The sequence below is a fragment of the Carassius auratus genome, chromosome 11, assembly GCF_003368295.1.
Source record: "Carassius auratus strain Wakin chromosome 11, ASM336829v1, whole genome shotgun sequence".
In the NCBI taxonomy this organism is placed as follows: domain Eukaryota; kingdom Metazoa; phylum Chordata; class Actinopteri; order Cypriniformes; family Cyprinidae; genus Carassius; species Carassius auratus.
Genome location: NC_039253.1, coordinates 9,942,911 through 9,967,428, shown reverse-complemented (window position 1 = coordinate 9,967,428; position 24,518 = coordinate 9,942,911). Strand labels below are relative to the sequence as shown.

The following is a 24,518-nucleotide window of genomic DNA, read 5'->3' as shown; positions in this document are numbered from 1 at the left end:
CTAAAAGCACTGGGCAGATATACATGACAACTAGGACATGCAGTGAAATCATCAACCTTCTCCAAACGCTGGAGGTGAGATTTGGCTTGCATTCGAGTCTCATTAAGAGGGGTCTCGCAGGACAGATGAAGTTCCACAGGTCCAGGCATTAGTGGGCTGAAAAATCGACTGAGACATTTCATATAATGCCAGTCAATAATAACCTCATACTGAGGCAAGGGAAACCTCACAAAATGAAATCTATAAGCAGCATACACAGCGCTCACGTATGCTCCCACAGAGGACTGGGTAATTACTTCTGGACAAAATAGCAGGTGATCTATGGATATATTGAAGGCAAGAAACCATTAGTGCATTCAAATGAGAAAGCGCATGTAAACAATCTGAGTTTTCCCACTTGGAACTTCCACTGTAAATTTATGATCAAATTTCCATCACTCGATTCAAATGACACAGATGAAAGAATGCAGTAAGCAAAATTACAAACAATACATTAAATATGATAATTATAAATATAATATTATAATTCTTAATAAATGAATATAATAAAAACAACTTAAAGAATGTCATATTAAAAGAATGCATGATTATTATTTTGTGTGGAAATCATTAATTAAAACAGTCGCATAATGATTAATCGCTTTTACAAATGTTGTACAGTGAAACTAATTCTGGATAAAAATAAATATATTAACTTTAGAAATACCTTTGATTTTATCTTCATACTTTTCAGATATTAGGTGGGTGTACAGATAAATGGCATAAAGTATTAATAGTGCTGCTAATAAATAAATATAACAATAAAAATATAATATAATATAATATAAAAAAATAAACAATTCTTAATGAATGGATCATTTATAATATTATATTAAAATAAAGTGTGATTATGTTATGTTAAAATATTATGTTAAAATCTTATCTTAATATCTTACAACAAATGTTGTAAAATATAGATAAGAATAATATATTAACTTTATAAATATCTTTTGATTTTGGTTTGGTAAAAATAAACAATTGTCTAAAAAGAATGAAAACAAAATTTGTGCAGAAAAGTATTGCAAATTGAAATAAACAGCTGGCATTATAAATCCATGACAAAAACAAAACTTTTTTTTTCTTTTTTTTACTGATATTGATTCATTTTACTTATGATTATATTGATTATATTGATTTATATTGATATCTTTTCTCCCTGCAGTAACCAGCACGTCCATGATTTGGTAAGTGAAAATAATTTCTGTTGTACAGTATTTTGTCCATTTCTTTAATCCTTAAATGTTGGCTTTTAGGCTTGCATATGGTCCAGATAAAAATCACTGTCAGTAGGCTACTTTGTCTCAATCACATGCTATTTCTTTTTGTTCATATGGGTGACATCATGATGTCAGACTAGTAGGCTTGTGCTGATTACTGTGATTATTCTGCATGTTCTTCATTATATGTGGATGTGAAACTATTCAAACCATTGTTGAAAGTAAGTGGAATAACCTATCCAAAAGAGTGTGTGGGTGTGTAACTGGATATATATTTATATGAAAAGCTCCGGATTCAGTCATCACAGCAGCACAGAACTTTCTACAAGCAGTGAGTAACAAATATTATGATAAAATTATTGTTCCCTACAACCATTTTTATTCAAAACGTTCAAAGTTTGATTTACAAAGCCTCTTTGTCTTAATCAAATGACTTTTTTGCAGTAAACAAATAAGAGTCATAAAAGTCTACACCCATCTAACTGTTTATGGAGTTAAAAATTTATGGGGTCAAAAAATTGCATTCAATTACTGCAATCATTTTATTTTGTTAGAGAGAAGTAAGCATATGAATTCAATTATAGAAAGTTTATTTTCTTCTTGAATTGTAAGAAAAAATATTATGTATAAGGGAATGAAATGCCAAATTACAGTTTCAACAGCTCTGTAAATGATCTGCTTAATCTCAGACGAGAAGAGACAAATGAAAATACATAATTTGTTGTGATTTGATGTAGGCCTAATCTAATATAATCAACATGCTGACATCTAGTGGTGAAAATCTGGCAGTACATTTTTGTTGCGCTACAATCTTGGTGGCAGTAGTACTGTTACTTTTCTCAGCGCTGATGATGATGGACCAATTACAGTCCTTTGGTGAATACTGGCAAAGACATGCCTAGCGTCATTGGGATGCAGACCTGATGTTAGTCATTTTAAAGAGTCATCTCACTCGAATATAGAATAAATATGTCAATAAACATATACAATAATAAAATTTATATAAAACGTAATTTACCATTAAAATGGTCTTAAATACACATAGGCTAAACATTAAAGTTGCAGTAATTAAAAAGAGTTCTGCACATAAAGAAATGAATAGCACTTGTGAAAATATGGCTAAAATAATACTCACATGAGCTGGAAAAAAAGTATTTAGTAGGCATATTGGTTCAGCGTTGATTCTAGGACCACTTAAGATCAGTCATCGTAGAGGTCCGACTCAAGAAACGATTAATTTTAATTTATCAGTTGTGACCCTGGACCACAAAAACAGTCAAGTAGAACGGGAATATATGTAGCCATGAACAACAATATATTGTATGGGTCACAATTATCAATTTTTCTTGAATACAAAATCATTAGAATATTAAGTAAAGATCATGTTTCATGAACATATTTTGACAATTTCCTATCGTAAATATATCAATACCTATTTTTGATTAGTTATATGCATTGCTAAGAACTTCATTTGGACAACTTTAAATGCGATTTTCTTTACAACTAGTTTTTTCTTCTTCATCATCATCTTCTTCTTTTTCTTCTTTTTTTTTAATTTATTTTATTTATTTTTTTTGCTCCCTCAGATTACAGATTTTCAAATAGCTAGTTGTATCTCGACTGGAAATCTTATCTATTCAGCTGTAATATTCATGTATAAATCTCAATAAAAATAAATAAATAAATAAAAAGATCCATATGACTGGTTTTGTGGTCCACTGTGATTAAATGTTACATTCTATAATTCGAGCTATTTTAACTTATAATTATTTTGAATTATTGTTATTTTCTATTTTAATTAAATGAATTTGATCTTATTTATGTTATTATTGTTTTACACTAGTTAGTATATTTTGCACAACATGTAGGCTAGTTCCGCCATTTAGACTCGATTAGCCGTTGTCGTCGCTTGCTTCACACACACTTTCGTTTCTGCCAGAAGGCGCTGATGAGTGTGGGAACTTAAACATTCACTTCTCCTTTACAAGAAGATCATTTTATCGTCGAAAATATGTAATCGAATTAATGCCATACTGGTTTGACAGTAAATACAGTTAGCTCGCAACTTAAGACGGTTCTTTGAACATCCTAATGAGATGTTTACGATGTAGCGTCAGATAGTTTTGGTGGAAGGGGGGGGCGAGGTTTGTGTAAACATCTGAAAATGTTGACAAGACTCCAAACCAGCTGCTGAGGAAACACGGCCACATATCGTTTACTGGGCTCCGGGTATGTTTCATATTGTAATATTTTCCGAGAATTAAAAGCAAGCGACTTTACCTGTAGCGGTCTTTATCAAATGCTGTCTAGGAAGGCAGCTCACTAGGTTTTGAAACACAGCCGCTGTCTTTATTTGAGTCGCTTCCTATGTCTGTACCTGCAACTGAGAGCAGGCGTCTACTCTTTAATGTAAGCGATGACATAACCTGTCTCTCTGACTCTTTCGAGGAATGAAATATTCTGTGATTGACAAGTCTACTGAGATGACCTGACTTCATGTATTTTAAAAAATGGCAGGAATAACATGGTATCAGAAAAAGGTAAGCCTTCACTAACTTAGATCTGTTATACAGTAAATGCAGGGTGTGATTATAAAGGGATTGACAGTTCTCTAATGATCTTATGTCAAAGATCGGAGCCTATGATCAGCAGATCTGGGAAAAGTCACTGGAACAGACTGAGCTCAAGGTAATGTGACAGTGCAGTTTGAGCTTGCAACATTGTGTAAATTAAAATCTATGCAATCAGACTTGTGAACCTCTGTTTCATATGAATAGGGCTTCGGAAGCAAACCTAAGAAGACTGGCCATATCAAGCAAGGCCTCATTGATGTTGACCTAGTGCGAGGTGAGTTAACATTGAAGTTTTGCATCTGAATCTCTTATAATGTGTATATATAATAAATATAGGCTGACAGATCAGATCAGATCCCACATTTAAGAAGGTAAAAATGTGCTATAAAACAGGCAGAAAAAAAACAACTGCAAAATGACATTGTTTCAGGCATTACATTAAGGTGTTTTTGTGAATGTATGTTTTAATTTTATAACTGGAAAATGTAATTAAATTATGTTACTTAAATCTGAATAAGACATTTTACTATAAGAAGAGACATAAACAAGTAAAGTCGAGATAATCAAATGTGATCTGTCATACAAGGGCTACTATTTTCACTCTAAATTATTTAAAGAAACATATTTTTTAGTTAACTAATTAGATGTATATGTCCTGACAAGTAATTTTAAGGTTTTTCTCCATAAATCTGTCTTTCTTTTCTTACTTATCTTGCAGTAAATTTCAATTACTCAAAATATTGAGGTCACTGGGATTTTTTTAAAAGACATTAATACATTGATTAAGCAAAGATTTATCAAAAATACATTTATGAGACAATAAAGACATTTATAATGTTACTAAAGCATTCTTTTTCTAATAAAAACATAAAAAAATATTTTTTTTCATCTTTCTATTCATCAAAGAATCATAAAATCATGAATCGCATATTTCAGTTTCCACGAAAAAAGGCATTTTTATCATTTTCAACCGTGAATTGTTTCTTGAGCAGCAAATGAGCATATTAGAATGATTTCTGAAAGATTGTTTTTTTTTATTAAATTAATTATATATGTTATTCCTTCAGTTGTTAATGTAAGAAGGAGCTATTTTAAAGTTTTACTGTATTTATTTTAGTATTTTACATTGTTGTTTTTTTTTCTATTGAAAGTTACCAACATATTAACAGTATGATGCTCTTTTAAACAATTAAAATCGTTTTTTTACAACTGCAGGTTCTACATTTAGCAAGACCAAACCAGAGAGCCCTTGGACCGCTCTGACTCGTAAAGGCTTAGTCAGGGTCCTCTTCTTTCCTTTCTTCTTTCAGTGGTGGATCCAAGTTACATCTAAAAGCATATCCGCCCTCATCCTAGTTCTGTACTTCCTTCAAGGTATGCTGTTTTTCTTTGTTTCAGCAAAGCACAGTCACGTGTACATAAATGGTGCATAAAGTGTTTTAGCATTGTTTTGTTGCTCATTCTTTGACTATTTCAGATTTTGCAGAGATAATACACAGTGTTTATTAATAATACTTTTGAAAATCTTCCATATCAGTTGGAAATGAATTAAAAGAAATGGAAATTCTCAGGATGGTGTCATGGTCTGATGGATTTGTGTTCATTGCAGTGGCAGGAGCTGTGTTGTATTTTGAGGTTCCTGCAGCCTGTGCCAGTGAGGTTGTGGGTCCATTGTGTCTCATGCTGTTGCTGGGTACAGTACACTGCCAAATAGTATCCACAGAATCCTCCAGAAGCCCAGACAACAGCCCTGTCCTCAGCCGGACGGCCAGCCCTGTTCGCAGGAAAAGGTTAAGCTACTGCTGTGTCAGATTTGTTAGAAACAGACTTATCTCATTTTCAGGGCCATAAAAGCTCAAGTGTTTTTATTTTCTTTCTTTCACCCAATGGCCAAGAATTCTAATGTTCTGCAAGGCTTGCAGTTTAATCAGAAGTGCCAGTGTTCAGCTGACACTACTGAATCATTAGAGTCTCCACAATAAAGAGCAGCTAATAATCTACTTTAAAACAAACATGCCAAGTTCTTAGAAATGTCCTCATTGTATTCATGTAGCTTTATACCATTTTTATGAAAAGCTTTGTTTTAGACACTCAATTAGTCAATATTATTAGGTTTTAGCTGTGAGAGTCAAACTGAATGATATGTTAAAATGTGAACTAAAATATATTTTTACATTTAGGTCCTGGCTTTTGATTGGTCAGAACTTCATTCTTTTGATGTCATTCCATTTGTGGCATGTTGTAAATTATTTTGGTGTTTATTCATAGACAGAGGAAGAGTAGAAAATCAAAGAGGTCTGAGGATGAGAGCAGCAGAGGGGGAGGGATAGTAGAACTCAAACTTGAAGACAGCCACCGGCTCTACAGATCAGAGAAGAGACTGGTAAAACCCTTTCCTTAGAACTGCACTTTTTGAATCGTCATGAACATTCATGGTTGTATTGATTGAGATCTTGTGGGTTTGCAGAATTCCCCAAGGAGGCCTCCGTATGGGGCTTCTGACGATCTCTCTAGTGAGGAAGAAGAAGAGGAAGCAGAGCTGCAAAGAGAGAGACTCTTCTCATCAGCACCTTCCAAATACGCTCGAGAACTCCGGAATAGACTTCACAACCTCCCCAAGAACAATCCACCACCCCAGACTCAGGTGAGTATCTTGGTAAATGTATGTAAGTTAGTTCAGAATGTTAATTGCCATTGCATGAACACATACAGGCAGAGAATAACGGCAGGCCGACAGATGGCCCGGTGCTGGCACGTGAAGTCGAGCTTCTGCGGCGGCCCTCCGAGGGCTCACGTCCAGCCTCTGACACAGATGATATGTTATGGGAGGAGCTTTTACACGATCCTGACTCCGCCTCCACAGGAAGCAGCAAAAGTGGGGAGGAGGAGCCTCACAGTCAAAGCCACTCCCTCCCTTTTCCCAACATCACTCTGACGAGTGATGAGGATGAAGCCTTACCGCAGGTGGGTTGCCGATTTTCTGTAATAAGTTTAATGTGACTTCATACCTCGCTTAAAGGAATAGTTCACCCAAAAAATTAAAATGTGCTGAAAATGTACTTACCCTCAGGCAATCCAAGACATAGGGAAGTTTGTTTCTTCATCAGAACAGATTTGGAGAAATTAAGCATTTCATTACTCACTAGAGTATCCTCTGCAGTGAATGGGTGCCGTCAGAATGAGAGTCCAAACAGTTGATAAAAACAACACGGGTCCTTGAAATCCTTGAAAGTTTGTCAATCTGAAAACAATTTTCAAGGCCCTGGAAAGATTTTGAAAATAAACATACATTGATGCAGGTACTTAAAAGTGCTTTAATTTAAATCTCTTTTAAAGCAGTCATCTCTCTCTCTTCAACACGTGAACAGATTTTCCCTGTGGGTTTAAGGTTTGAAATTTGACTAAAATGCTTTGCCCAGCCCCCTGCCCCGCCCACACCCACTGTCCTCTTTTTGGAAAACTGAAATATGGTCACCCTACAAATAGAATATCAGATCTCTGTCATGTTGCCAAACATTTATGCCAAAAAAAAAAAAGAAGCTTTTTTGCATGGTTATGTTTGACACATGAAAACTGTAACAATATATCTTATAAGATAGCACAATGTAACCTCGCTCTCAATTGAAATGTGACCCCATATTAAGTCCTTGAATTTGAGGGTATTGGACCTGGGAAGTCCTTGAAAGGTCCTATTAGGTCAAATTTAGCTGATATTTTAGTAAACTTATTGAACTTGACACACAGTCATGAGGATCTGCATGGCTGCCATAATTTCCTTTTAGTTTTGTTTTTTCTGCATGTTGGTCTGACCACATGACTTTGGTTGCCTGACATTTACTGAATATCAGTACAACAGATAAAAAAAAATGGTTATGTCGCAAGACTTTATCTATGCACTTTGAATGACACAAATGATTTCTTTATCTTTTTAGCACCAGTTTTCGTGGCTGCAGGCTTGTCACCCCTCCAAAGATCGTGTCAGTGCCATTATCTGGGAGCAAGGAGAGTGTAAGAAAGCTGACATGTCCGTGCTGGAGATCAGTGGTATCATTCTCACAAGAGTAAAGTCCTTCTTTCTCTGCCCTGTTTATTTCTACATTAGTGGTTTAAATTGCTTAAAAGAGAAGAGAACAGTTGACTTCCTAAACACAACACTTTCCTCCTAAACACAAATTAAATTCAAATTCAATGTAAACTCCTCTGTAAGCATTTGAACGCAGACGTTGTAGAGTTTTGCATTGGAATTTGCCTTTATAACATTTCTAACGGACCGGAAAGCAACAGGTCAGTGCTGTTGCTGTACAATTATGCTGAAGGATTTCTGTTTCCAGGTGAAGTTGGTCGAACAAGGGATGGGTTATCTGATATTCGGCAGTCTGGTCACCGCCTCACTGGCTCTGCTGCCCTACTGCTTCAAACTGGCACAGAAACTGGATGTTGCCAATCTCAGTTCTGTGTCTTTAGAGGAACTGTCCACAGTGGCCATTGGGCCACCTTGTGCCTTGTCCTATGCATTCTTCATCATCACCACAATAGAAAGAGTTTTCCTCTCTGGGCTCTTCTTCTTCATGATGTGTGTGGCTGAGAGGACATATAAACAGGTGAATATGAAAATGCCTTAGCATCAGTATTTTATGTGTGTTTATAATTAATGCATTTTTAATGTTTATGTTTACTGCCACCTTTAGGATAAAATGTCGATTTTGGTGTTATTTTATGTGTAATTCTGTATCATAATAAAAGTTTTGCATTTAACAGTGTATAAATGAACAGTTATTGTGTTATTGATAAGTAACATGCCTAAAAAATAAATTTGTTCTCAACTACAGCGCCTTTTGTTTGCAAAATTATTCAGCCATCTCACATCTGCACGCAAAGCCAAAAAATCAGAGATTCCTCACTTTCGACTGAAGAAAGTGCAAAATATCAAGATGTGGCTTTCCCTTCGATCATTCCTAAAGGTATCATCTTCTCACTACAGCTGACATGTAGGGATGCACTTTTTTTGTAGTGGGGTTATTTTTGTTTATCAAATATATATTGACTGATATTATAGATATTTAATTTTGCACGCTTTGCAATTTCTTCCATTTAACATTTAAATTAGCTTTGCTGTCATCTAATTCTCACATAAAGTTAATCTATTAATTTACTCTAATTACTACTAATAATTTAATAGCACTATTGAATGTAACCTTTAGCAAATCTCTAAATTGAACAGTTTTGTACTGTACATCACAATTTTGTGGTGCCTAAATTCACTTTTGGTTTGGTTATAACTAAAACTATATTAATTCTAAAACTATATATTCTATTTAATTAGACAAAATAATATAGAATTTAAATTTCAGCCATAATGTATTCTGTATGTTTAATTTATTCTTTAAGGCAATTTCCAAAGCCTTATGGTTGCTTGTGTATGTTATTAATCCAGCTTGTTTAACCAGTCTGTTTATATAAGCACAAATGACAGTAAATGGTTTCTGCTGGCAGTAACATTTGTATAGTCCTGTTTAAAGATACATGTCCCTAGGCTAGTTGACACTATATGAAGATATCAATTTAATAATTTCTTTCTTCTGTTTAACAGAGACGAGGCCCTCAGAGGTCTGTCGATGTCATTGTATCATCGATTTTCCTCCTGGCTTTGTCTATTTCCTTCATCATCTGTGCCCAGGTCAGTTATTGTTCTATCATACATCGCATCAGCATCGCAGTGCCAAATATTTAAATCCTTAACTCCCGTTCACACCAAGATCGATAACTGTAAAGCTATCTTTAGCCCTGCCCCCCTGCTCGGGCATCCAAGTGCAGCTCCTATCACTATGAATGGGGGGGAAATCAAACTCCAAAACTGTTCACTAAGTTTAGGATAAAATTTTATATTTGAAATCACCAAAGAAATCTGATTTACCAGTAATATTGTAACTCTTGCTCAAATAGCGTTATAAAAAGTTTATTTCTCAGGCTAGATCAGCCAGTGCTCAGGCGCAGTCCAAAGTGCACGTCTCAGAGTGTTTCTATAACAACCAGCACTTCTAACAGCAGCTGCAGTGACGCACTGACTTTACCGATTAGCAATTGGTTCTTTAATTCAGAAGGCGGGGCTTCCTGCGATTGAGCGGCCATATTGAGCATTGCATTTTTCCAAGGCATTTTTGGAGATGCTTATTTCATTATGCAGCAGGACTTTAGTACCTGCCCACAGTGCCAAAACCACTTTCAATTGGTTTGCTGACCATGATATTACTGTGCTTGATTGGCCAGCCAACCCATCTGACCTGATACTCACAGAGAATCTATGGGCTATTGTGACGAGGAAGTTAAGTAACATCTGACAAACAACACAGAGGAGTTGAAGGCTGCTATCAAAGCAACCTGGACTTCAAAAAACTATTTCAGTTTTTGTGGAATTAATCTAGAATATAAATTGACTTTTTAAAAAAATAAAGAACTTTTCCATGAAATTCAAATTTTTTGAGATGCACCTGGATACGAGTGACATGTCTTCCATATTCTATAGTCTTTGATTACACCACAGACATACACCTTTGTTTACTTCTGTGTGTTGCTCAGCAACCACTTTGTTGGAACCACAAATGTTTCTGAGGAGCTACATTGTTTTGTGGAAGAAAACCGTTTTTATTTATATCATTACACTTTATTTGCTCTGTTTTATTCTGTGAATTCTCACTACGTATATGGAATAACCGTTTTATAAAGGCAATAAAACCTGTGAAGCCGTGTTTTACAGTGAATTTATAACCGCTGGTTTGCTCCACTTCACGTCATGACTAGCAATGCCCCTTAGCTGGTTATAAATTCACTGTAAACCACGTCTTCTTGGGCTTATTGCTTTAATCTTAATAGTTATTTTTCTGGGTGTGAACGGGCCTTTAGACTAATGATGAGGCTGTTTATTTTCAAACATTTTTACATTTTAATCTGGACTTCAACATGCTCTAGATATTGTTTTATGACTAATCTTGAAACTTATATATTTTGCTCACAAAAACTATTAAACATCATATATAAATAATACTAAAATAACAAAAATTTTTGTCTTAAACAGTGTTGGCCAATTTACTCTGAAAATGTAATAAAATTACTGATTACTGATTACTCCTTTTAAAAGAAATCACGTTACTGTTCTGATTACTTTATTTAAAAGTAATAAATTACGTTACTAGTTACATTACTTTTTTTCTCTATGAAATTTATGAAATCCCAGCATACACGCTCCCGATAAAATATTGTTATTAAAGCATCAACATTCACAGAACACTGTTATTTTAACTAAAGCAAGCAGCTGCTGCTTCCATGGTGTGGCAGAATGCAAGCAAAGAGCGCTGCATTTATAATCTCTAAAAGACATCTCCCTTCATTGCAATCTCACAAATCTCTGTTAAAACACAATAAATATATGCATAATTAATATTTCATAATGTCTACAATTCGTGTGTTATAATGAGAGGAAACACGAGCATGCAAACATGTGTTATAGCCTAAATAGAAACTGCATACACAGATGTTAATCGTTTATATTTTATATTAGTTCATGTTGCTTTTGTGCAATAGATGAATAACAATTTATTTGTTTTAGATATTTTATGTTTAGATATTTCTGTTTTACTGGAGTCTCGTGAATCATTTTATTCTCCCGAATCCCGCACACACACGAGTCTCTGCACTCGTCTATCAAGTCTTGTCCCACGCGCTGCACTCCGTTGCGTCGGGTCTCTAATCCACTGGCACTTGACTTGACCGTACGTGTGCTACATTATTTTTACAATCTCTAGATTATTAAACACTGCATTCTGTCAGCAATGTAACACGGCAGTAACGTATAGAGACCATGGTTTTTAAATATATTCGAATTACTAATTAGAAAATTATAACGCGTTAGATTACTCCGTTACTAAAAAAGTAATCAGAGTATAGTAACGCATTACTAAGTAATACGTTACTGCCAAACACTGGTCTTAAAACAATTATTATTTATTATTATTATTAATTTTTTTGCAATTTGGATTTAGTAAGAATAGTATAAATATAATAAATAAGTATAAATGTGCTCCTGACTGTTGGTAATGTGCCATAAACTCATCTTTAGAGACAATTTAAGTGGCATCTGTTGTTTGGATTAGATTAAGTAAAGTTTCATATTACTGCACATTAACAGTTAGAAGATATGACTGTCTAAGGAATGAAGGAAACTGGTATTGTGTTTCAGCTTTTGCACAGTCATCACACATTTCTGGATTCAGAGACCAACTGGGAGCTGATGGTCTGGTGTGCTGCTCTAATGGTTTTCCTCCTACGCCTCGCTACCCTCGGAGCTGAGACCAACCGAAAGTATAGCAATGCTTCTGTGCTTCTGACTGAACAGGTGAGATAAAAATCCCAGCCACACAGAACAATGAGGCAGTATAATTCAGAAACAAGTGAGCCATTCAAACGTGCACACTGCGCAGGCGCTAATAAATAGTTCCAGCATTGCTCACAGCTGAGTTGTGTGCTGTGTGGCATTACATTTTCTGGAAACAATTTACAATTAGGTCCCTTTAGTTAATGTGTAACTAACAAGGACCAATACATTTGTTGCAATCAGTTTTGTTAATGTAAGTTAATAAAAGTTAGTTCATTAGTTAGTACATGTTAGTTCATGTTTATAGGAGTTTTTTCCGCCATGTGATAAAAAATTTCAAAGGTAATTTAATTTATATTTTTTTATCAGAATTGCAAGACATAAATGCAGAATTGCAACAAAAAAAAAAGAGTGTGAATTGTGAGATATAAATTCGGAATTGAGATATAAACTCAAAATTGAGTGATAAAATGGTGCAGTTAGTTTTTTTCTTTTTTATTCCATGCTAGGGTTTTTGCCACAAAATAAAGAATATATAAAGTTGATTTTCTATGGGAAAGTGTGAATTGTGAAATGTTTTTTCTTTTATTATTCTGTAGTAGAAACAAGCTTCAATACGTGGTCTCGAACAGTTATATTAACAGACTTTTTTAAAATAATGTATTATTAAATGTTGAAATTAACATTTAAGATTAATAAGTGCTTTAAAGAAGTATTTTTCATTGCTATTTCATGTTAGATCGTGTAATTAACTATTGTTCGCAGGTGAAACCTTACTGTAACGTGTTACCCACTTTCTGCTTCAGATAAACTTATATCTTAAGATGGAGAAGAAACCCAACAAAAAGGATCAGCTGAACATTGTGAACAACGTGCTGAGGCTGGCCACAAAATTACTAAAAGTGAGACTATCAGAAAAGCATCAATCATTGGAAATAATAAGACATGCCTTGCTTGCATTGATCAACATTTGCCGCTTTCAGGAACTGGACACTCCATTTCGTCTGCTAGGTCTGACAGTGAACCCGCTCATCTGCAATATCACGAGGGTGGTCATCCTGTCAGCCATCTCAGCTGCTGTCAGTGATTTACTAGGGTTCAACATCCGGGTGAGGGAGACATTTGTGCTTTAAGTACATTGGTTATCTCCACCTGTATCCTGGGTCTGTTTTATTGACTCTAAAGTCATAACCGCTTTTGTACTTCCTGTTATCAGGATAGTGGGGGTTGCTCACTTTTTGCTGTATATGACTCTTATCATCCAGCAGTACATCATATACAAGCAATCTTTAACTAACTATATCCATTGTATGTGTTTTTCAGCTCTGGAAGATCAAACCTTGATGTGATGCCTTTACACTTACAACGTCTTAACACTTGGTCCAGAGAGACTCTTAAGTGCACTTGTGCACAACCTACCAGATGACCAAGTTATATTTTAAAAACTGTGCAAATCTACTGACCAAACTTATTCATGACTTTTCCTCCCTACCCCGTGCCTTCGGCCAGTCCGAGCAAACCTGTGTTCAGCTCAAATTTGTCATTGAGATACTCATTGATATTTGAACTGTAAAGAACACCCATGCTGCAGTAGGTTTTATTGATGCACTTGCTTACTGTAACTACTTAACAGCTTGATGTTATAATCCAACCAATGACCACTATTTTTTATAAATCTATTCTCTGCACATTAACTATCTGGTCTGGAAGCAACCACTTAAAACAAAACCACTATGTGCCTTGTGAATAATTGCATATAACAGTACATCTAGGTAAGCTATGTAAGAGACATGGATATGTCAACTGCTGAATGGGTGATGAAATTAAAGTTTTGAGTTTTTAGAAAAGGGTACTGAAAAACTTGCACACTGAAGCTCTTGGAAAGAGCACTCTTTACTGGCAAAATAAACAAAGCTTTCTCTAAGAAACTTTTGTTTTTGTCAATCTTTAATCAAATATTTGAGTTTGGGGTGGGAGGAGTTTTAACAAATACAATTTTTATATCATTTAAATATTGTGAATGTAGAATGTAATGTTTCTGACGACTCAAAAAAATATGATTAAATCTTATTTTTAATTTTAATTTATCACAAACAAAAGTGTGGGTTTGGTGATTTTGCTGTTATCCTGTAATTACTGTAATTTAGTTCGTGAATGAATTATTAAAGTGTGTTAAAATTACGTATGGACGTTTTTGAAACCTTTTATTATTTCTTTAGGATGTTACAGTCTTTTTCTATAGCTTTATAAAAGTCGTTTATGACTTTATGATAACGATGAATGTGCCACTGAATGAATCCGTTCTTGAATCGAATGATTGGTTGATTCAAAAGAGTCGAGTCACTGAGATGATTCAAAATCCCCACGACTGAGTACACTGTAATGTTTGGTGACGGACGCGGTTCATTCTTTCGCAGGTATTACGGTAAGTAAACAGTGACGTACAGACACACCTTCACTCACGCGCTTGGCGCTATTTGCCACGGAAGGTCATCAAGTGCAAAACCGGCTGAGGCAATAACACACTGGGTAAAGACATTACACTTGCCGGTAGGGCCGGTGGGTACGGAATTAAATACGGACCCCTGAGGTTCAACAGTCAACGATTAGGAAACCGTAAGGTCTCACGCTTTACATATCTCGTTAATTGTCGTGTTCTTTTAATCTATTCATTCTCTGCTGTAATATACCGCCAGTGCCTGATTGCTGTTCACGGGTGTGACGTAACATGGTATCCTCAGCATCCTCTTCTGTGTTATGACGTAGCGCGACATTATTTGTTACTGCGCTGCGCGTGATTAAGAAAAAAGACTATTTGGCAAGAATAGAAGCTGCATTGTAACTGAATAGAGCATATTGTTTGGAGAAAATGTTTTTACTGTAGTTAGTCATTTGTAATAAACCAATAACGTTGTATCCAGTGACAAAGTCTACGTATTTAGTCTTCATTTTGCCTCTTTCTCCCTGCAGGTGCACTATGTTTTTACAGCAGGAAGAGTGAGTGAGTGATTGTTTAAGTCTGTCAGATTCAGTATGTCTGCATGGGTGCAGCAGGAGGCTGGTCCAACCAGTTCTGCTGAAATCAAGAAATCAGAGCCCAGAGGCCAGGAGAAGAAATGCTGTAAGTACACATATTTTCACATCCCACAGATCAAGAAGCTGTTGGGAATCCTTATTTAAACCAGCTTAAGGTGGTTAGCTGGTTATGGTAGTCTGTTTTCATGGCTTTTAGAGAGGTCTGGGGTACTTTTCTTCTGTTTTATGCAATATTCCAGTTAAATTCACATCTTTGGATGGTAACATAGCTAATGATAAGAAATGCTTCTTGAGCACCAAACCAGATATTCGAATGATTTCTGAAGAATCATGTGAGACTGAAGAGTTTGCCTCAGTGTAAAAGCAAGGTGTCAACAGTCTCAGGGTTTCGGGTTCTGTTTTGTAGTCCGTTTGTTGAAAGTACCATAAACCACAACTATCTGTTGGTGTCCCATATGTGAAATTTACATTTGGCAGATTATAATTGTCAGTACTACAGATTGTAACTTCCTCCAGCTCATGTCGTGCTGTTGATAAGGTCTGTCTGTTTTTCTGTGTCTGTCTGACCACAGCATGGGCGTCTTACATGACAAACTCCCCCACCTTGATTGTCATGATCGGCCTCCCTGCCAGAGGCAAGACGTACATGTCAAAGAAACTCACACGCTATCTCAACTGGATAGGAGTTCCAACAAAGGGTGAGTGGGCAGTTGAATTTAGACAGTTGCATCATATCAAATGACAATCACTATAAATAGCATCTGTCTACAATTTTAAATGCTTCATTTAGCTCTCAGCTGACCATTTTGACATTGTGGTCTATCAAGAGGTTAAATTTGAACTCGCATTATTTAAATGTGTAGGCAACCAACACACTGAAACTCAAACTCTCTTGAGTACATCATGACCCACAATGCAAGTGTTTAATCACTGTAGCTGATGTCACCTTGATGCATTAAACTGGTTCCTAAACTGATTAAGGATGTGAAGAATAACCATAACTTCTTGTTTTTTTTTTTTTGGTTTATCGTGCAGTGTTTAACCTGGGGGTGTATCGGAGGGAAGCAGTTAAAGCCTACAAGTCTTATGACTTCTTCAGACATGACAATAAGGAAGCCATGGAGATCCGAAAGTAGGACTTTATCTTTGTTGGATTTAATGGCATGATCATTTTGTAATCATGACTCACCCTTATGTCTTTCCAAACCTTATGGCATTGTTTCTTCCGTGGAACATGAAAGGAGATGTTTTGCAGAATGTCCGAGCTGCTCACTTTCACACAGTGTTCTGTATAGAAAAAAAACAGTTTATATATTTTTACAAAGTTAATAATGATAGAAAAGCACACGTTGTGAGTAAACCAAGAAACAAGTGCAATTAAAAAAAGCCGGTTAGACCAAAAGATATTTCAACACATTTCCTGAAGGTTACATAAACAGGACGTTTCGTGTTTTTCCTGTGAACTGAATTTATTAATCTATTGTTGCATTCTTCATTTTCACAATAGACAGTGTGCCTTGGTGGCCCTGGAAGATGTAAAGACCTACCTTAATGAAGAAGGTGGACAAATAGCTGTAAGAGTTCAAATAATATCAATTATTTACTTATTTACTTAAATGTAATAGGGTTTAAGAATGTTAATAAGGTTCAAGGCTTCCTTCTTTAAATTTGTTATAATCTGTTTTGTCCTTTTAAGGTATTTGATGCCACAAACACAACCCGGGAAAGACGGGATCTTATATTCAGTTTTGTACAGGAGAATTCATATAAGGTATGACTTCCATCATGTGATGAGTTATCTTTTTGTAGGAGTGATGTGTGGTCAAAATGTGTGGTTTACTTTTACAGGTGTTTTTTGTGGAGTCAGTATGTGATGATCCAGAGGTTATAGCAGCTAACATCCTGGTATGTTGTGATATTTAGTTTGCATTTCCTTTGAAATAAATGGTATAATAAAATTTAGCAACATACCAGTACAGGTTTTTATGGTCTTCTCATCAGTCGTCTCCCATGTGCTCTTATATCTTCAGGAGGTCAAGGTTTCAAGTCCAGATTATCCAGAGACGCACAGAGAGCGAGTCATGGATGATTTCCTGAAACGCATAGAATGTTATCAAGTCACTTACCAGCCACTAGATCCTGATGAATATGACAAGTGAGAATGTTTCGAAAATAGACACATGATAGCGTATCTGAATGTACATATCTTTTGTAAACGAAGTACAATATTTAAGAAGACCACATGACCATTTCTCTCTCTGATCCTGATAATAAAGCAGAAGATGCTACTTTTAAGACCTTTATATGTAAATGACCTCTATTTTGATTCACTGTTATCTGTTGCGTAAAAGATGTGGCACATGTTTTACACCAAATTTGTAATTGTCTATAGTGTTTCACAGCACCACTAATACAGAAGGCCGTCCTAATCATAACATTCACTTATTCTTCCCAGAGATTTGTCCTTCATTAAGGTGATGAACGTGGGTCGTCGGTTTGTGGTGAACCGTGTTCAGGACTACATCCAGAGCAAGATCGTCTACTACCTCATGAACATCCACGTGCACTCGCACTCCATCTACCTGTGCAGGCACGGAGAGAGCGAACACAACGTCCAGGGCCGCATTGGAGGAGATTCTGAACTCTCCCCCCGAGGAAGACAGGTCTGGGTTTACTTAGCGCTGCCTTTATAGCGTTTATTCAACAAAAGATGCTTGACTTTCTCTTTCCCTTGCGAGTAGTTTGCGAGCACCCTGCATGAGTTCATTGAGGAGCATAAGCTGTCTGACTTGAAGGTTTGGACGAGCCAGTTAAGAAGAACCATCCAGACGGCTGAAGAGCTGGGAGTTCCGTATGAACAGTGGAAAATCCTCAATGAGATCGATGCTGTCAGTATGCTAAGATCCTTCAGCGATTACATGCAGTTTACACATATTATATTGTATGTACATTCATCAGCGTGTGTTGCTCTGACACAGGGAGTATGTGAAGAGATGACCTACGAAATGATCCAGAACACGTTCCCAGAAGAGTTTGCTTTAAGGGATCAGGATAAATACCACTACAGATACCCTGGAGGAGAGGTACAGCACGTCATGAACGTATCACTTTGTTGCAGTTCTTCAGAGTATGTCCCTTCTCACTCTATATAGTTGTGTGGGTTGTTTGATTTTTGTTGGTTTCTGGTCTAACTATTTTAAAAGGCTCTCTTTTCTCGCAGTCGTATCAGGACCTGGTTCAGCGGCTAGAGCCTGTGATTATGGAGCTTGAGAGACAAGGCAATGTACTAGTCATCTGCCACCAGGCAGTTATGCGCTGCCTACTAGCCTATTTCTTGGACAAGAGTGCAGGCAAGATGCATTTTCACCTATGGAAAATACCAAACACAACAGTTTTTTAATCTTACTGACCATAAGATTTTTGCTTAATCATCTGATATTTCCACTGGCCTAATCACAGAAATTAAATAAGTAAATATTGTGAAAAAAAGTTTTAATAAATGTCCAAAATTTTGTCTTTTGATCAATTTAATGCAATAATAATGCAATATTATAAAATGCAAAAAAAAACAATAAATAAAAAATGTTGATTGCTTTGTAAAAAATTGTACCCATTACTCCTCTATATCACACAGTTATACTGATAATTGAGCAAAATAAGTAACAATAATGGTCAATGCATAAGACTGTCAACTGAAAACTATGTATATTATTTTTCTTTTCTCTCATAGATGATCTGCCCTATTTGAAATGTCCCCTTCACACTGTCATGAAGCTCACTCCAGTTGCTTATGGTGTGTTGGACAGTTGTTTTGCTCACTTTTGTTCATCGCCAAACTTCTGCTCACAGATCATTCTGGTTCATGTTTTAGGCTGCAAAGTAGAGATGTTTTATCTGAATGTGGAGGCAGTGAATACACATCGCGACCGGCCACTGGTGAGTCCACATCAGTCTCTGTGGTGTTCTCATTTGCAGTATGAAATATTGATAGGGAACATTAAATATTCATTTTAAAATAATTTATGCCACATTTATCTCTTAGATTTGTGTAATTTTTCAGCAATGTTTTTCCTTTTGGGATCTTATAGGTTTTATTTTGATCTGAAATTGCAATTTCATCACTGCATGTTGGTGTCTGTGATGCATGTTGCTGAGAACTCCCTGATTAAAGCAGATTTTTGGGTTCAGTACAACTTGCGCTCTGTCACCAGCATTTGTGACATGCTGTCAGTTACCACAGAAAATAATTTTGACTCTAACCTTATTAACAAAATAGAATAAAAAAGTACATTTTCTTACAATGGGGACAATACTGCAAATCTGGAAAGACTGTAACTTTCACATTTGGTCATCAGGGATAACAAAAAGGGACTCTTTACATCAAGAAAAACTGTGTAAGCAGAAACTCTTCCACTTGGAACAATAGTTTCAAATCTACTGTCAATTTCGGCAACTTTGCAGCTTAAATAACATGTTTGTTCAGACAAACTGATTTAAGTGCTTTAACCACAATAGAACCTGCACATCTGTGCTTTCAAACCTTCTATTATGACTTGCCCAACAGACTTTCATTCTAAGCGGTGTCGTTATTGATGACCTAAAATGTATATTACCGTATATAAATAAACATATATTAACTATTATAAAGCATAGCAAAATTACACAACTATAATCTAATTGAAAACATAAAAAGTTAATTCAATAGTAATACTATAATGGCATACAAATATTACTAAAATAACACTGATTCTAAGTGCATTGCTGTAAATGTAAATGTGGTTATTTTTAACTTGATGACAGTTCAAAACATTTTTCTGTGGTAACAGCTTAACTTGTTTACCCAAAACATTCCTGTTAAGCTATGTTCTCTGTGGTTTAATCAAACTGTCGATCAAAGGGCTTGATTAAACATAATTCTTCTTCCTCTTGTGCTTATTCACCTCATCAGTGAGTGAGGTTCAGCGCTCCTCTCTATATGTTGTTGACTGCGAATAATATTTGTAAATTTGTGAAATCAGGTGTGTGTGTGTGAATTTTGGCTATGATGTGCCTGCAGCCTGTGTTGTATTGTAACTGTGGGTTTGTGTTGTGAGTTATGCTTATTCGTGGGTTGAACAGTCCTTTAAACGACATCGTGTTTTAGTGATGTGTGTTTCATCACTGCATTGATACGTTTGATGTTTTGTAACGTTAACCTGGAATGATTTATTATACGTTTTAGTCTGTATATGGATAAATGTGGATTATCTTTGGGAAAACCTGTAGCTAACATGTCACTTGATGGTTTGCTGGAGACTGAAGACTTTGTTTGCTGTTGAGCTATGTGTGTAGGCAGTCTCTCTTTTTAACCCAGCCAGTCTCTCCCATCTCAAACCAGGGGAAAGTCAGACGAGACTCCGCCCCTCTGCTAAGGCGGAATAGTTACACGCCCCTCTCCAGTCATGACCAGGTTAAGCGGCCCCGCCTCTACAGCGATGGCAACCGACCCTGGCTGCCCCTCACCCCCTCCCCCACCACCCTGCACATCCCCAACTCGCCAGACGGGGCGCTGCTGCTTCAGCAAAGCCAAGTTAGTGTCAGACTCGATTGACCCCGTGATGTCCTGACACTAACCAACCCTCACCCTGGTGTTCTGAATCACCCCTGAATGTCACACGCTGTACTGATTGTGCTTACTGCAAGAGCGATTTCAGTTTGGCACTCTCATCCTATTCTTTTTTTTTTTTGCGCATGTTCTCTGCTAACTCTTTGATGAGGTTGAGCTCTTTTTTTTGTTGTTCTGTATGGGTGCTCACCTCAGATCATACAATAATCATAACTTAAACAGCTAACTAATTGGCATTATCTTACTCAACTTTATAACAACAAAATCGAATTGTTTTCCTTCTCTTGTAGAATTTCTTTGAAGTATTTTTTCTGTTATACCAGATCAAAATAAGTGAATTATTTTCTCGTTACCAGTTTTTCCATGTGCACAAATTGTGTCACAATTTACTTACTTCAAAGTTGTATGATGTACTTCCTTCTGTGGAACATAAAAGGAAAAACATATCTGCTCTCTTCCATACAATGAATGTGAATGGTGACCAAAAATGATTAGTAAAATTTGGAATAGTTCACCCAATGAACCAAGATGTACATGAGTTTCTTCATCAGAACTGATTTGGTCAAATTTAATGTTGCATCACTTGCTCACCAATGGATCATTTGCAGTGAATGGGTGCCATCAGCATCAGAGTCCAAACAGCTTATAGGAACCTCACAATAATCTACACAACTCCAGCCTATCAAATAATGTTGTGTGTAACCAAAAGGTTCATGTTTTAATGAACAAATCCATTAAGATTTTTTTTACTTTCTGCTAAAATTCAAGTCCTGTATAAATAATATCGCTTTCCCTTGTTGGCACAGATAGTCTCGTGTTTTAATATGCCGACATATAAGGCCACCCCTCCCTCCCCTCTCAACTGTCCCATCAAATAAAGCCAAATAAGACCATAAATATAACTTTAAAATTATAATATTGCTTTTTCTACTTAGAAAGTTGTCTTGTCTGAATCAGGAGAGAAATATGCATAGACCATTAGCTTTCATTGTATAGAAACTAGCAACATCTCCTTTTGTATTCTGCAGAAGAACAAAAGTCATATGGTTTGGAATGACATGAGGGTGAGTAAATGATGACAGAATCTTCATATTTTGGGGGTAAATCTCTTCAAAGTGATGTGCTTCAGTAATGTCCATGTTTTAGTCTGAACATACCAATTTGTCCTTGGGCCTCAGTTCTCTTCTCCATATTTGTCTCTTCTCTTTCTTCCTCCGCTCCTCTTCATCCTTCTCCCTGTATTTTCACAGTCTCATGTGGCTGGCAGTCATCTGTGAGTATCCCACGAGTTTGAAAGCTTTTTCACCCCATTGCCTTTTTTAGAAAATAGTTTTCGGTGCATGGGCGATGTCGCAAACCATGTGCCGTTGTGATTGTATGATGATTCTCGTTACATGTTTGTATAGATTGTGGCTTGATTGTGATGAGTGACTGAATTATGCAAATGCTTTAAAGCAGAACTCTGTAGACGCAAGTTTTCCAGTTGTCATAGGGTTGTGTGACATTATATTTTTGCAGATAAACCTATTTACACTTTCAAAGGCCAAGTGAAACCAAGGGTTACACAAAGTGAAAGTATCATTTATATACTGTGAGCATAAGTGAACACTAGAGTTCAAAGAGTTGAATTGTTTTAAATTAAAAATGTGAAGTGGTTTAGATTCTGGTACTTAAAGATCCTAATACTCTCCTTATGTTTAACTTTACCTTCATCTTTTTTTTTTCTTTCTTTTTTTTTGAGGACTCCTTGTGTGAAGGAATCAACTTTGACTGCCCAGACGAAGCTAATGACTGTTTCCGCTTCTGAATGAGATGGGCGAATTTCCAAAATCCTGCATGAAAATGAAACTTTGCTTTTAGGTATTGCTTGCTTTTTTGGTGACGGAACTACATTTCCCATCAGCCCCTAGCATGACAAATCACCACTGCTGTGACTGAAATGAATCCTATAATTTATCATGAAGAGATATATATGCCCAGTTATTTTAGCTGATGATGCCTTAATGAAGACTGTTTGATCTGTTATAATTTGGACATGATGTGGGTTGTGAAAATGATGATAACCTCAGTACAGGATTTGTGTTGCAATACAGTGTTGTTTGCAGCAATGGATTTTCCCAGTCATAACTATTACAACACAGACTCTAGTCAATCATCAGGATGAAGAAAAGCTTATTTCAGGGAATCAGTGGAAAAGAGATTAGAGGAACAGTTTATATATTAAAACAAGTAAGTTTGTGCACATTGTGGCTTAAAAGGAATGCACTTGAGGAGATTTTTAATGAGAATGAAATTTTTTTTTTTCTTGCAAATTTTCTTAAAAAGAATGATAGTCATATGGGATATTGCACAAAGTTCAAGCTAGTGATGTAATATTTTTATAGAAATATTTGTGTGCAGCATCCGGACAGATCACAAGGATTTGTAGATCGCCGTATTTAAATGAGGTATATTTAATAGGTCAGGTCACTGCTGGAGATGCAACAAATGTAGTTGTTTTATCACGGTTTTGAATGTAGTCTGCGCTCTTTAAGCAAAAAAAAGTTTTCTCTGGTTATGTGTTTGTTACAAAACTGAAATTACTAGCTTTACAAGTATTTTTGTGTTAAGGAGCTGCACTCAAAACACAATTCACATCTCGATCAACAGCATGTCGTCAACCAAGGACACTGCATAAAACAAGTTAAATAATGTGCCATATGACTACCTTATGGTTGAATGTTTAAAGAAAAATGTCTGAAGTTCTGTATTTTTCCACTAATTCTTTCCATTTTTTAACATTTGAATCATGTTTTGCCTCACTACTTTATTTGTAATGGTGCGACATTATTTTTTAAAAGTGCAAATATTCCATATACTCTGAGTTTAATGCTGCATGCATTATACTAAATTATAAATAAATTGGCAAAATACAGCTTGTGCTGCTGTGATCAGTGTCCAGGGCATGAACATCATCAGCACTTGTTCATTTCTGCATGACACAAAGTTTTCATGAGATATCCAAGAATGCATTGCCTTTAAGAAAGTGGCTAATGTGATTGCACAGTACAAACTGCACCAAATCTGACTTTGAACTTATGGCAATGCCACTGAATAGAAAATATATGATTCATTTTCAGACTTTGGAAAACTGTCTGCAATGTTTTGAAATATTGCTTTCTCCAAATACAATTAAACATCTGTTATGTCAGAGTCACATAAATGTGTCATTTTTATTCTGTCGAAATGTTTTCATGTGGTTAATAGGTGAAACAGGGGCATTACGACCACCAGATGGCGCCAGAACACTTATTTATAATAACAGACGAACAGTGAAGTCTCTTGTTGCGAAACAGAGTTTTTGTCACGTGCTTGTTACGTTATATATAAACAATGAGATACTAGAGACTGGTAGCAAAAAACTCCAAAACTTTATTACTTACACCACATAATAAATAATTTAGAACACAAATTTACATTAAAATTCTATAATATGAGGCCAATAATTGACACCTGTCTACTAGAAAATAAAAATCACAAACGAAAATTGCAACATGAAAATAAAGGCTGCTAAGAATGCTGGGTAAAATATTTGCATTCTAGTTCTTTTAACGAAATGCTGTTCCATTCAACGCAAGTGGCCTAGTAGTAAATTAACTTGCTTATAATGATAATAGCTTGAAGTATTATGAAAAATTTAT

General features: G+C 35.9%; 2 protein-coding genes across 8 annotated transcripts; both read left to right on the top strand.

The window, feature by feature from the left end:
- The first annotated feature begins 3,159 nt into the window (after nucleotides 1–3,159).
- Nucleotides 3,160–14,121, top strand: LOC113110989 (putative homeodomain transcription factor 1). Its single transcript, XM_026275346.1, has 17 exons — nucleotides 3,160–3,485; nucleotides 3,705–3,796; nucleotides 3,888–3,944; nucleotides 4,034–4,103; nucleotides 5,045–5,203; nucleotides 5,439–5,619; nucleotides 6,098–6,212; nucleotides 6,297–6,473; nucleotides 6,542–6,793; nucleotides 7,762–7,890; nucleotides 8,161–8,430; nucleotides 8,659–8,790; nucleotides 9,420–9,506; nucleotides 12,063–12,218; nucleotides 13,004–13,099; nucleotides 13,181–13,306; nucleotides 13,521–14,121. Exons 2-17 carry the CDS (start codon nucleotides 3,767–3,769, stop codon nucleotides 13,539–13,541), a joined length of 2,058 nt encoding a protein of 685 aa, XP_026131131.1. The 5' UTR covers nucleotides 3,160–3,485; nucleotides 3,705–3,766; the 3' UTR covers nucleotides 13,542–14,121.
- Nucleotides 14,122–14,524: 403 nt separating this feature from the next.
- pfkfb2b (6-phosphofructo-2-kinase/fructose-2,6-biphosphatase 2b) lies at nucleotides 14,525–24,033 on the top strand. 7 transcript variants are annotated; one of them, XM_026275341.1, is made up of 17 exons: nucleotides 14,525–14,622; nucleotides 15,168–15,318; nucleotides 15,806–15,931; nucleotides 16,269–16,365; nucleotides 16,741–16,807; nucleotides 16,930–17,004; nucleotides 17,082–17,138; nucleotides 17,264–17,388; nucleotides 17,689–17,896; nucleotides 17,975–18,121; nucleotides 18,212–18,316; nucleotides 18,454–18,583; nucleotides 18,964–19,026; nucleotides 19,105–19,169; nucleotides 20,611–20,802; nucleotides 22,089–22,111; nucleotides 22,580–24,033. In XM_026275341.1, the coding sequence occupies exons 2-17, from the start codon at nucleotides 15,231–15,233 to the stop codon at nucleotides 22,647–22,649; spliced, it is 1,638 nt and encodes a 545-aa protein (XP_026131126.1). In that variant the 5' UTR covers nucleotides 14,525–14,622; nucleotides 15,168–15,230; the 3' UTR covers nucleotides 22,650–24,033. The 7 variants fall into 7 exon arrangements, with proteins under 7 accessions (XP_026131126.1, XP_026131127.1, XP_026131124.1 ...); XM_026275342.1 differs by lacking the exon at nucleotides 14,525–14,622 and adding an exon at nucleotides 14,642–14,726; XM_026275339.1 differs by lacking the exon at nucleotides 14,525–14,622 and adding an exon at nucleotides 14,651–14,813.
- The last annotated feature ends 485 nt before the right edge of the window (nucleotides 24,034–24,518 follow it).

Bases quoted from the DNA above. Each gene is read 5' to 3' on its own strand.
- pfkfb2b (XM_026275341.1), top strand. From the start codon at position 15,231: ATGTCTGCATGGGTGCAGCAGGAGGCTGGTCCAACCAGTTCTGCTGAA. The intron at 16,808-16,929 runs GTAAGAGTTCAA...TGTCCTTTTAAG, and splicing joins AAGAAGGTGGACAAATAGCT to GTATTTGATGCCACAAACAC. The intron at 22,112-22,579 runs GTGAGTATCCCA...TTTTTTTTTGAG, and splicing joins CATGTGGCTGGCAGTCATCT to GACTCCTTGTGTGAAGGAAT.
- LOC113110989 (XM_026275346.1), top strand. From the start codon at position 3,767: ATGGCAGGAATAACATGGTATCAGAAAAAG. The intron at 5,620-6,097 runs GTTAAGCTACTG...GTTTATTCATAG, and splicing joins AGCCCTGTTCGCAGGAAAAG to ACAGAGGAAGAGTAGAAAAT. The intron at 12,219-13,003 runs GTGAGATAAAAA...TTTCTGCTTCAG, and splicing joins CTGTGCTTCTGACTGAACAG to ATAAACTTATATCTTAAGAT.